This window comes from Grus americana, chromosome 6 (assembly GCF_028858705.1).
Source record: "Grus americana isolate bGruAme1 chromosome 6, bGruAme1.mat, whole genome shotgun sequence".
NCBI lineage: Eukaryota > Metazoa > Chordata > Aves > Gruiformes > Gruidae > Grus > Grus americana.
In genome coordinates, this window is record NC_072857.1 from 40804521 (window position 1) to 40818105 (window position 13585).

Genomic DNA, 13585 nt, shown 5'->3' on the forward strand with positions numbered 1-13585 from the left:
CGGCTTTGCACTGTGCCCAGCAAAAGGTGACCCTTGTGTAAGCACAAGACCCACCACGCTGAGGACCATCCATATACCTGCTTCTGCCCAGCATCTACAAAACAGTTGCGGCACCTCAGCTGCAGATTTCTCCATTTTAATCGGAGATGTTCTCACCTGGAAGCATACAGAATACCTAAATAATAGGACCAGTGTTAAAAATTATCGGGGAGTTCTAGATCAAGCTTTCAAAAATGGGGCTGTACCCGATGGGAATATTTTTGGTCTGTAAAAAGGTGTAAGTGCAACTGAGCAAGCATGCGCTAAAGACTAAAGCAGATTTGTTATTCTGGACTGTCATTTCCTATCACCGTTCTCTATTTTTGAAGGCATAATTATCTAAACATGTGGCTTTTAATACTTACAATGCTCATTAACTCGACATTTGCATGTCTCACCATTCCAGCTTTCACACAAAGGCTTAAGGTACCAGCTAGCTCAAAGATGCAAAGCTATGGAGAACACTGAATGTTCACGTTTTAGTGGGGATAATACTTCAAAAAAAAAAAAAAGAAGAAGAAAAGATACATTTGCCTAATTTCAGAATTTCATTTTGATGACATCTCTCAAAACTCTTTGGACCATGGCCATCAGCAACATGTTCCCACACGCTTATCCAAGGTGCCTTTGATACTTAGTTTGATCGGTAAGATAAAAGAGTCCTCAAACTAGGCAGGCCCTGAAAAATGAAATCTTTATCTGTAAAACACAAGGGAATTGTTTATACTTCTTTCCCTGTTGCAATGTAATAACAGGTAGATATAAAATCACAAGCTTCTCAAGCAGTAAATCTGTAACAACAAAAATGTCCGCACGCTGATTAGAAGAAAAATCTGGCTGGGAGATGAGAAACAGCAAATACATACAAAATTACAAATCATTAAAAAATATCTAGTTTGTTTCATATTAAATTGGAAAAAAAATCCCACCCAAAATTATTAATGCGTGACAATCATTTTCTTCCATTTCATATTCACACTTCATACTTGAAAAGATCACAAAGGGATCAAATTAGACAGTTTTGCAACTATTGCTCTGAGAGGTAATAATTTTACATGTACGCTGAGAAATAAAACAAAATTCTAATTAAAAAGAAAGCTTCCTTAACAAGCTTCAGTAAAATCACACTTTTGTTTCCTACGTACACTTTCTTTGGCAGTGAGAGCAAGGCATCCGACAGCAATCCAGCCGTAATTGTGCAAAAAAAGGACGGTGATATAAATCACCAAAGGTTAATGATCAGGATGTGAACAGAGGGACTTGTTTACAGAAATAGCATGCAATTTAAAATTTACAAGAGATTTAATGCCACCGCTTGGCAATCACTAAAATCAACAGCCCAGAAAACAGTGACATTAAGAAAAATATTACAGTTATAATCATTCCAAAATAAGTCAATTAGTGTTAGGGCATGCGCTTGCGATTACTTGACCCATTTGGTTCGCACTTAAGTGAAGAAAAAAAAAAATCCCCCCCCGCCTTATACCAAGATTACTGAGTTGTGACCTATTTTGCATTCCCTATTTCTTACACCATCCCTCTTACATGCTGCTGGAGATGGTGGCGGAGGGTTTTGGGTTTTTTTTCCTCTCCTTGCCTGGCTTCCAAGTAATTCTGACCTTTGACATTTGTAATAATAAAAAAAAAAAGGAGAAAAAAAAAAAGAAGGAAGTTTATAATTGTGTTGTTCAAATGAAGGTGGAGGGGGGGGGAATAAAATTCAATGTGCTATTATACAAAAGCCATGACGGCTGTCTTCGGTGGAAAAAAAGCAATGTAAGTCAATTTGTGAACTTTGGCACCAGGTGACCTTTAGAAATACAACAATATACAGAATTTACAAGCAAGAGTAGCACATGCAAATGACCCGGCACTGTCTCGCCTTTGGATTAGAGCTGCAAAGAGCATTATGGAGAAGGCTTGCACAAAACAAATTAAGACTGTTACTTAAATGTCACGGCACACTATTGTATTTGGCTACAGATCATTACACCTGATACTAACACTTTTAAAAACTGTAATAACTTGGGAAATATTACATTGAGTGCCCACATGTAGAAAGGGAAAATATATATAGAAAAAAAAATAAATAAAAGAAGAAAATGGGTTCCTGAAGTAATTTAAACATCACCACTCCACGACTAGAGGGAAAGGTCAAAATTTAAGTAAGCTGAAAGGAACATGAATGGCAAAATAAAACGCACAAACAAAAAGATGAAAAGACCAACTGGAATGACTCTGCAAACACGAGATGAAAGCACGCATGCTTTGGGCAAATTTGATTTCCATGCCCGCACTGGGTGAGGGAGAGACGCAAGGAGGACGAATTTTGGAAAAGCAGGTTAAAAAAAGGGGTAAGAGGGGAGGTGTTCATCTAAAACGGGTGGGTTTGTTACCTTCGGTGTTGGTGCTGCTGCTGCTGTATATATTTCGCAGGCTACCAACACGGTTTAGTTTCCAAGCTTTGCGTTTGGCTGCGTCCAGAGAGCAGAAGGGGGAGAGAAAAAAAAAAAGAGAATAAAAATAAAGAAAAAGGAAGGGGAGGGAAAGAAAAAATAAATGAAAAAGGGGAGAAAAGAAACATCAAAACAGCATGTGAAGTAAAATACAAGCACAAGCCTGTTAACACGTGAAGAGCTACACACAGAAAAGGCACACAGGACTATACAGCCTCTCCAAGGCACGGACGATACGGAAAGCCTCTTATTGAGAGCGATTTTTTTACGTCTCTACAACACGACATGGTTTGACAAGATTAAACGGATCTGCTATTGGAATAGACAAAACCAGACCAGCAGAAGTAAAAAAACGCAGGAAGTATTTGTACAGAGCATACACGACCAGACAAAACAGCTACTGTAAAATGCAATTTAATTAACAACACGCAGCCAGACAAGAGCTCCTTTTCCTCCAAAAGCCTGTATTGATCACTTGGTGCCTGTAGCTCACCTTTAAACCACCTTTTTACATCATCACCTTTAAAAGTTGAGGTGATGATGCGATGGCCTTAAATCCCCATAACCGCAAAGCATGTTATTTGTAGCACTGAGCTTAGAGGCATTACTTCATTATTTTGAAGAGCGTCAAGTAGGCCTTGATGCAATTGATGTTTGTGGTCCTCCCTTCCTACCCCCCCAGGCAAATCACTGCAAAATCAAAGTGTTTATTTGGAAAGTTAAAAAAAAAAAAAGTATATTATTCTTTATATAAGAAGCAACACCCTTGCTTTATTAGAATTGCCCCAAACTTTGAGATCCTGTGAGTTCCCAGCTGCCCTTTTACAATTAGCAGAAAATATTGCTCAAAAGCACTCCATATTCCCTGCTCATTAGGAGAGAGCGCATTTTCACGTTCTTTAAAATCGACATGTTTTGCCTCAAGAGCGAATTCACAGCGTGAGAAGTACATTCAATCAACAATATGTTTACCCTGAGTTTCATCAGACAGAAACCATATGAAATATCCGCGTACACCATGACACCACTAGCACCCAACAGCGACCGAAATAACAGATGTCCCCTCTTCTTCATCCTTTTGGTTCCCTTCCAACTCAGGATATTCTGTGATCCTTCACCCATGGACATCCCCACAGCCCAGGAGGAAACTGCCTATCTGCTAAAAGTGGTATCCCTACAGGCTTTCCAGCCACCACATCAGCCTACCTAGTCAAGAAATAACGATGTAGCGCTGCCTGGCGTTTAACTATTCTGTAAAATCTGTTTAACAGCCTCGAGGAAGAGATCGCTGGGGCCGGTGACAAGTGGAAGAGCATCCAGACCTTCTCCTAAGCCGTCGTTCTCAGCAGGTCACCCAGACCTCCTGCCCACAGATGGTGAAGAAGCTTGAGTTTGGGTGTTAGACTTCTAAAAAGGACAGCATCAGTTACATTAATTACGATTAATTTCTAAGATGTGTTTCAAAACTGAACAGTCTTCCACTCCCATTCGGCTCAGAGTCTGTTATAAAGAAACTCATACAGTATATCTGGAGTAAGACCATCCTCCCTCTCACCGCAGATGCTCCTCACCCCTTCAGATGACGTGAACTTTGCAAAACATAGCGAGTACTGTGATACAACCGTTTCAAAATTTTCTTTCTGTATTTACGAGAGAACTTTTTTCATGTCCCACGAAACTCAAGTCAAACAGCTGCTTCCGCAGAAAAGGAACAGTGATGTGAAGTCATTCCACTATTTAACAAAAAGCTCGATTTTCAGCTAAAGAGCTAAAGCTGGAAGAGAAATGCCTAAACATCCTGGACTGTTAAGCTATATACTGTTTTAATAAAACCATCGGCAGGCTCTAATGCTCTATGCTCAAAGGGAGGACTGGATATCTGAGTGAGATCCTTTAGAATGCATCTTGCTGAAATGAAAACTGATAACGTTATCAGGAAGATTAAGTTAGATCTATCTACAAATCAAAGTTCATCAAATGTAAAGATATCTTCGTTGGGTGCATCCTTCAATATGAAGAAAGAAAAAAATCCTCAATTTTAAGACTTGTTTAACAAATCCCAGCACCTAGAAAGGCACAATTTCCCAGCAGAAAACTTGTTTTTCCTGAAAAACATTTACATATAAATAGACAAAATCGAGGTTTGGCACCCCTCAGAAAGGGAAGACGGTCTCCAGTACACAAAGACCCTTTCCCAGACCCTTTTCATTTTTCACACCTTAATGGCACGTTAGAGTACGGCCGTATGAGCAGGACGTGAGCTTGCAGCCTGGTTTTCTATTAACCTATTGATGAAATAATCCATTTTAATGTGTTAAGTGTCATGCCTTTTTCTTCTCTTTAAACAAATGGACTTTTTTTTGCGGTGATGCCGAGGTCCTGATACATCCGAGTGTGTCCTTTAGCATCGATTAGGCTCCAGCCTGCTTCCCCGTGATGCTCTGCTGTCTTTGAGGATTCAATACCGTTATCAGCGGCAGGGTTTGGACACTGCCGAGCCCAACCTCCGTGGGGCGAACGATGTGAGTGAACACCAGGGCCCAGCTTAGCCATCCTGCCCTGCCCGGCTTCAGAATGACACGCTATATATGCATTTTTGTTACCTACCGACAAGGCCTGAATGGGCACCCGTGGTCATCAGTTGCTTGGTTTGTCCTTGACTTATATCCCAGGTCTAAGTCCGTCCGGTCTAGGTTCACTTGCCGGTTCAAAAGTTAATTCAACAAAAGCTCGTTGCCAATGCTGGAGATATCTCTCTCTCTCTCTATATATTTATACACACATACTTAAACAAACCAACCCCAACTAGTTTCCATAAAAAGCTATGAAAAAATACTTATTATTTAACAGCAAACAAAGCTCCCTAATTAGAAAGATCTTGAAGGCAGAGTATTTTCCGGAAGCCCATTTTCTTCAAAAAAGCCACTAAGAAGTGTCTCTAACTAGAGATACTAGAAGAAGCCTGACAAACACCTCTCTCAAACATCAACCATCTGGAATGACGTTAACTATTTCCCAGAAGACATCAGGTATTTAATTTTGCTTGTACCAAAATGGCAACCAGTACCCTGCCTAGTACATTGTGCTACCACAATCTGAATGACTTATGTATTTTAATAACATTTCAAGAAAATCTTTTATTAACTTTGACACTTGCCCTGATCTCTGGCTTCACTGCTGACAGAAAAACAATACCTCGCAGCAATCAAAGCAGTTCCTCCATCCCGAACAGTGTGTAGGTATGGAGTAGCAGCACAGCTTCTGTTCTTATCCAAGATCATTAACTCCAGAAATTTAGATTGCAGAAATTAAACTCCTATCTTTGCTGGGCAGATTAATTTGTGCATCCGAACACAAGGATGGACCAGCACAAGAAGTCATTATCTGTCACCCAATGGCACAGAGCTCGGCTTTTAACAACTCCACAAAACAACACCGGGATCGTTGCAACCTTTGACTCGACGCAAGCCATTGCCCGGCCTTTCCTCCCAGTAGTGACCACGAGAAGAAATCACAGAGCACCCAACTGTGAAAGCTTCGACTCTTGGAGCCCAAGACGCATTGTTTTTTTTAAGATAAAGGGTTAAAATGATTTCTTGATTTCTTGCAAGGAAGCTGCTTTGAATTGCGTCATCTATGATGGGATGCATCACTCGCGTGGCACATACTTACTGGGGTGTCTCGTGCAGATGTACCAGTTAAGGACCTGGAACCTACCAGATCGATTTGTAAGGAAGAAAGAATGACGCGCTTCTATATAACAGAGCCACACATTACAACGGGCCATTTGTATACATATTTTTTTTTTATAGCAGAAACTACTCCTCAAGTAGGACAGAGGTCAAGAAACTGTTGAATCCTAACAGAAAAATACTCAGCAGCTAGCTGAAAATCTCCATGGGCCGTACAAGAACCACACGTCAGCGTCAGCCCTAGAAAGTCATACACTGACCTGGGGAGTGAATTTTCCCCTCTCGGTAACGTAGAAATTAGAAAATCGTTCCCTTCTTCCACCAAAACATCACTTGCAGTGCCTGGCAATGCTGCTACGCCTTTGGAAACAAGTAATTCCTGGGTTTGCATACGCCTGACAAACAAGCAGTTGCTTGCTTGTTTAATGAAACTGCCTGGGTTGTTTGGGTTTTGTGGGGGGTTTTTTGGTCGGTTTTTTGTTTTGTTTTTTAATGTCATCCTAAATTTCGTCATAATTTTTATGGCAAATGAATGACATGAGCAATTGCAACCTTTTGCTTGGTAAAACTCTGCATTTCCTGCATCCAGGAGGGAGGACTGGATGAGTCCGTTCCCTTCCCCATCGAAGGGATTATCGTGGGCATATAACCACGGCCTCTCCAGAAGCCATCCCGTTTCCCTCCTTCGCTCCTCCCTACTTTCCTTATCCAAGACGCTCTTGTAAAGTTTTTTATTTTTTAATCCCAGTTTTGTGTTTCGGGGATATCTGAACTGTGGTAGCTCAGACTTTTAGAAAGCACCTTGCCACCTCTCCATCTAAACATTAAAATAAATAAGACAAAACACCTGCTATTGTTCATTCAGCCCTCATCTATGACCCCTTATAAGCAAAAAAAGATTTCCCAGGCATTGTCCATGACCTGCATTTTGCCTCAAGAATTCACAGGAGCCCTGGCCAGATGTCAGGAGTTGAGCCTGGCCTTCCACAGACCCTGCACTCAATTAAGACCCAGGAGATGAAATATTCACTTGCTCGAGCCACTTAGAAAAGTGTCCTTTTGCATAATTTCTATCAGCAAACGCATTTCTGCAGTTGCACGCTCCTTGCGTACAGCCGGGAAGCGGGCCCAGCCCTGCAAAGCACCGTGCCGCAACGCAGACAGCTACTCGGCGCTTCACGAGGGCTGACAAAATAGCGGCGCTCTTTAGCAAATCGAACTATCGTACCAGCGATCTGTCGTTTCAGCGGAGGCTGTGCTACCCGTGACGGCTGGCAAGTTTTCTGCAGTATTTTTTTGCACGTAACTTTAGACTCTGCTGCACTTGCTAGTAGTGCAAAACAACCTCCCTGCCGCGGAAGGGTGCGGAGATGCACCCGCCTCGTGCGACACGGGCGCTAGACAACAGCCCGTGGAGAGGGTAATTTCTAAGACCTCTGGGCAAAAGTGAATAATTACTGCAGGCAAAGGAGCACTGCAGCTCACCGAGCAATGTCCCGCGCACCTAGGTACCTAAAAATTGCTAATGGTGCAGGCCTTCAGGAGCTGATTTGGTTCAATAAACTCATCTTTCCAGAAAATAGGCTTTGAGCTCTGCTAGAGTCAAGGTGAGCAAGGCTCTCACTCTTTTTGTTCCAAACAAACTTTTCCTGCTTGCTTGTTTTTAAAATATATTACTCCCACCAATCTGTCCTTCTGTTTCACCAACCACATGAGAACCATACGGCCTCTAGATCCGCATCTTGGACCTTCAAAGACCCATACAAATCTGGAAGGGTCCGAAGTGTTTATTATTGTGGTTCTCCTGTGAAGAGCCTTAACGAACTGCTTAAATCAAACGGGACTTTGGACACTTGTGGTTTGATGAGAAGAATGCTACAGACTGGCATTGAAAACGGAGGAGGGATCTGTGGCTGTAGAGCACGCAGAGCTTGGGAGTTGTGAAGGTCCTTGCCATGACTCCGTAGGCACTGCCTGCACTCACTGTGCTTGACCAGAGGCAATTCCATGCTGTTATTTCACTTTCCTAAGGTCCCTCTCTGCAATTTTTCAGTCTGTAACGCACACACTCTGAAGCAGAAGCTAAACAGGTCATTTAACGGCTGTACGAGTCTTTGAACACCCAAACACCACTGACAGAGAGCACTAAAAATGGAGACCAAATAGGAGATACTTAAACCTAGTGGGAGATGATTACATGTTAGGTCTCTGTCCATTACGGCAAGGCCCGATGAGAAAATGGTGGCCAGAGCCTGTCGTTTCAGCTGAAGCTCTGGGAGGACATCCAGCTGTACCTGGAGACACGGGCACGCCTCCGTTTGCTGATGCTTTCCAGTACGCCCTTTGTGAGCTCCACCACGCTCATTTAACATACGTGCTGTATGTAAAATATCCTCGCTTACATGTTTTAAGCGTGTACATCTTAAAGTGAGAGTAGGTATGTTGGTATATGAAGAAGAAAACTAGGTTTGGGTACAGCCTTTTGTTAAGATGTGGAGTAAGTGGGAATCAATTAAACCTAACGACTCCCAATTATCACCTATCTTTGTATTTGTTCAGGCAATAACTTTACATCTGTGACCAATCCCTTGCAGACAGAGTTTCTGATTTTGCTTTCTTTAATAGGGGTGCTAGTTATGCTGTGTTAATGAATCTACTTCTCCTGTCCAGTTTAGTTAGGTATCGCAGTAAATATGTTTACCACCTCTTCAATCACATACCGTGATTTCTAAAAGCAGTAGATGCTTTTATAAAATACTTCCCCATGTGTGTGTCTGAGGATGTATCTGCTCGACACCTATGAAGTTCTCTAAGGACGCTTAAGATACTACGCTCACCCAAACACCAGATGAAGCTCCTTCAGCTTGCTCAAATTCCGTTCTTTATACACTTTGATAAGCAGAACTATGCTTTTACTCTTAGGAGAGTCTTAACATCTCCAGTCTCACCCCCAAAATCTTCCTCCACTGCTGTACTGAGAAACCACAGGCGTGTTAATGTCACCTCTGGTCTCCGCGTGACAGAGTTCTTTGTTGATTAGATAAATAGTCCTCAGATAGCTGATTAAAAAATGATGTAGCCGTTAGGTTGTGTGTCCAAGCCTTGTCAGCCATGTTGGATGTTAGAGTGTGCATGAATTACATCCCTGGAGTGCGCTGAACAGTGCTGATTAAATGAGGCACGCCACAGCCCTCAGCATCAATTATCAGAAATAATAGGATCTTTTCACCTACGCTGGAGGAAGGGGGCTGGGGCTGGAGTTGGCGTGCCACTCGTTTCGCAGAGCATCTCCTCGTCATCTGCACAAAATAAATAACATCATCCATTCACCTAAGGACGTTTGTTTAGTTATTCTTATTGTGCAACAATTAAAGACCGAGAAAATATATGAGAAAAAACCTCCTCCTATAGCGTAGGCCAGGGGAACGTTTTTCATACAATACTTGTGCAAGATTTATCTAGAAAAATAGGGGTATGTAAGAGCCGCATGAGAGGCAAACTTGAGCATCAGAGGGATATTTAAGGATAAACTCCAGGAGCATCTTGTTGCCGCCCCAGCGAGGAAAGGATTCTGCCCTTCAGCCCTCCTCCTGCCCTTTTTCACCTCACTCCGCATCACGCGCGGTTTCACCAGGGGCTGCAGAATGGCAGATCGGGGATTCGTCTTTCTTGCTGGTCAGCGGAACAGCCATTTGCTCGACAAGACCAAGCGCTTTCCTAAGAGGCTTGCAATTATTTCATTAAGATGCAACCCAGGAGATTCTTACACCACGTAAACTTGTTTCTGACTGCGGCGGGGCTTAATACCGCCTCTTTTACACTACGTGGGAGCAGCAATGACAAAAATTCCTCAAAAAGGATTAAAAAAAAAAAAAAAAAAAGACCAGGCATATATACTATATGACATTTAGAAATTAAAATAATCTGGATACTTTGTGCTGGTAGATCTGACCGGCGCTAAATACTAACAGCGCTGAGTTACACAAGGTGCTAGCCCAAACACAAGTAAAACTTTATGTCCGATACAAAAAACCCCCACAACCCTCCCCTCCAAAACTGAAATCCTTTCCAGCGCTCTCTTTTCAACCCACAAAACACTCTAAAAGTAATACTTCAAATCACATTAATAGTTAATTACATTTAGCTTAGATTCAGCTTTGAACATTTCAACTGAAGGAAAAAAAATGAAAACACATTCATACTTCTACTCGCGACAGGGAAAAAAACGTTACTTTAATTAAACATTTCTAAAAAATGTTTTTAATTCTTTTTTTTTTTTTTTTCCCTCCTCTGGAAGATTTCTCCACTGAAACTTTTGCAGTAGGTAAAGGACCAGCTAAGCTATTTCACTGCATTTCCAATACCCTATAAACATACAAGATTCAAATCGACAAAAGTAAATGTTAATTGGAAACATTTTTCTCAGTTTTTCATTATCTGAAGCAGAAAATTATGGGTCTTTTATACACACACAAAAATCCTTTTCAACCACCTAGAAAAATTGTCTTTTAATAAAAGCTTTAAATTATACTATCATATTTCAAAGGCAACGAACAGTTAAAGCAGCTAATCAAAGGTATAATTATTTAATGACTACTACTCATGCTATCTAACAGGGCCGTAATTGCTTGGCTGTGATCACTAGACCACCAGCTTCAATACTGGAAAACAAGTACTTTGCTTGTAGCGTTTGATCGACCAATTTCTGAGGTTAGTTTCTCCAATTGGGTTGACTTCACAAGGCTAGCTGAGTTATTACGGAGTCAGAGAATCCGTTTGTCACCCTGCCTCCACTTTTTTGTACGCGTTTCTACTAAAAAAGAAGAAAGAAAAAAAAACCACCCAAACCAAACAAACCTGCAGAGAAAACCAAAATATTTCCCTGGCAAAATGCGATTTGTCAAAATCATCACTGATTTTTCTCGCTTTCAATGCCGCATCACAGTTTTCTGTAAATCCCAGCTGACCCCACTTTAGTAATTCAAATTTAAAAAAAACCCCACCCGAATGTGCCTATTGAAAATTATATTTTAATCTTAATTGCATTTTAATATTTATTGTCCATATTAATCTACCCCAGATAGGTGGAGCAGCGTGTAAGCAGACCTTCTGACTCAGTTCCTTTGTTTATATCATGGCTTTTACAACTGGAAATATGAGAAAAATAACCTAGCGGCATCCCGTATTAGTTACCAGAGCTATCCAGAAGCTAAGCAAGTGCGCAGTGCTTCTTGGCTTATTTTTGGGTTAGTAACAAAGCACTTATGGAAAAACTGTTTGTGTCATTATATCTCAGCATCAAATGCTAAATACGAACTACTGCTATTACACTTCTTTTGTGGCGCTTTTTTTTTATTTTTTTATTTTGCTACACAATTAGATTTGATACAGGATATTGGGCCCTCTGGAATTTCAAAGATATTTGAATTGCTATCCAATTATCTAGTCAACATCTTGATTTCAACATCAGTCTTGTGCTTGTAATTAGTATCATCGGAGCTCAAGCGACACCACCACCTGGGATGCCACTCTCAAAACCAGAGACGGTGAGGAAGCCACCCTTCTCAACTCTGCACCTCGCAGCCAAATTCAACTCCAGGATGAAAAGGAACACCGACCGAGACTTGCTCCCACCGCTACGCCTGGCTGGAATTACATTTGATGTGACATCAAAACCGCTTGGCTTTTGAGATCCCTATTTGCAAGACTACCTTTATGTAACGTAAAATGCACCGTTGCTAAACACAACCCGACGTATCTGGAAGGAGAGCAGGAAAAAGCATCGCGCAGTACGGCCGAAGAGGAAACGGAGCGTGGGGGAAGCATCTGGGACACAAAGGAGAGGAAGATGAGAGGAGCAAGAGCGGGACATATGGGGGACGCATATTATTCGCCACCAGCCTACCTTCTTTCTGCTGTTTAGACACAGTATTGACTCAGTGAAAAGAGACGACGCTTCCTTGCCTACCCCACGGAGAACCACTACTTTTATGGCATGATGGATTTATTCTTGTTTCGGGCCATCAGTTTCATCTATGGGTAGGGAGACGACAATCTTGCCCGTTATAGGCTGATAAACAAGGAGCATTTAAATCCATTAAGCAAAGCCGCATTGTTCTGTACCCTTCTCCCTCTGAACAAAAAGCAGCCGCATTTTGTTGATAGCGCGAGCAATTACTGTCAAGAAAACAGTCACAAAACAACAGAAAGACCCGTTTCTGCTCAAAGGACTTATGTTCTCAGCACTCACTTTTAAAAGATATACTCAGCGCAGGCATCTTGAAATTGCCCAAGTATTTGGCCGTTGCTTTTTCACAAAGTTCCTTTTCCAACGTTATATAAGGTGTCAGAACGAAAATACCGCAGACTAAAAATAAAACATACTACAAGCAAGTAGTGTCATTGGGCTGAATTAAAGCCAAAAAGAACACGTTTATTTTCTCATGTGGTAGAAAAACGGTAACTTGTTTGAAGATAAAAAATATTTATGTACAAAGTAGGATGGGAAGGTGCACTCTGCACCATCAATGTGCTTCACAGCAACTTCTGTCAAGGTATCTTACAGGAAAAAACCAAACCTGAGCAGGTATGTGGGCAGCAGGGAACATCAATATTTATGTACTTGTTACAGTTCTCATTTCCTCGAGGTTTTTTTGTAGATATAGATGATGAAGAGTTAGATTTTTCCAAAGACCTGGATATATTGCTCCTCTTGGATTTATTTTGTTCAGCATTTAACAAAATGATCTTAAAACGATAAAGGAGACTTCCCCCTAGCCTCGTTGTTAACAGAGGAGACATATGTTGTCTATAGAAGTCTTCTAAGACAGCGTAACGCCAGATTAGGCATTAGAGTCACTTTGTTAGTTCTACCTTTTACTTTGAAATTTAAGACAATTATGAAATTTTATAGAAATCAGAATTTCATTCCTACCACCTCCCATTTTTCTCACGCGTTTAATCCACGCCATCCACACGACTGTAAAAGGTACGCTCACGCTACGCAAATAAAAACTTGAATAAAAAGCACGGCCGCGTAAGATTTCACAAGTAGCTTCCTCTTCTGAGGAAGCAACCGTTGTCCACATCGGCCCCTAAGGATCATTAGGCGGCAAAACCATAAAGCAGGGGCGAGGTAACTTCACTAGAGGATCCAAACCTCGCACAGCAATGCCAGCCGGTTCGAGTCGTGCAAAAGAACACCTTGTGCTACACCATTTTAGAAAAGGCTATCCATAAAGCATCTTAGACATGGGTGTAATTTGAAGTGTTTCCACCCTTTGCACTAATCCAGCCCTCGATCCAGCCTCATTAGCAGTTTGCCCTCCAGCACGGTAAGCAGCGACAGGCACGTAGGAGGAGCACGCACGCACAAACCTCTTTTGTTTGTTCTTAGGG

The 13585-nt window shown here is 41.6% G+C and overlaps 1 protein-coding gene across 10 annotated transcripts in view; it reads right to left on the bottom strand.

The window, feature by feature from the left end:
* Positions 1-13585, bottom strand: part of AGAP1 (ArfGAP with GTPase domain, ankyrin repeat and PH domain 1) — a 379248-nt gene that overhangs the window by 60051 nt on the left and 305612 nt on the right. For 6 of the 10 annotated variants that reach the window (XM_054830061.1, XM_054830062.1, XM_054830058.1 and 3 more), the window contains one exon: positions 2436-2513. The exons of the other annotated variants lie outside the window; for them this stretch is intronic. In XM_054830061.1, the coding sequence (XP_054686036.1) occupies positions 2436-2513 (78 nt within the window). The remainder of the gene's footprint in view (positions 1-2435; positions 2514-13585) is intronic. 10 annotated transcript variants of the gene reach the window in all.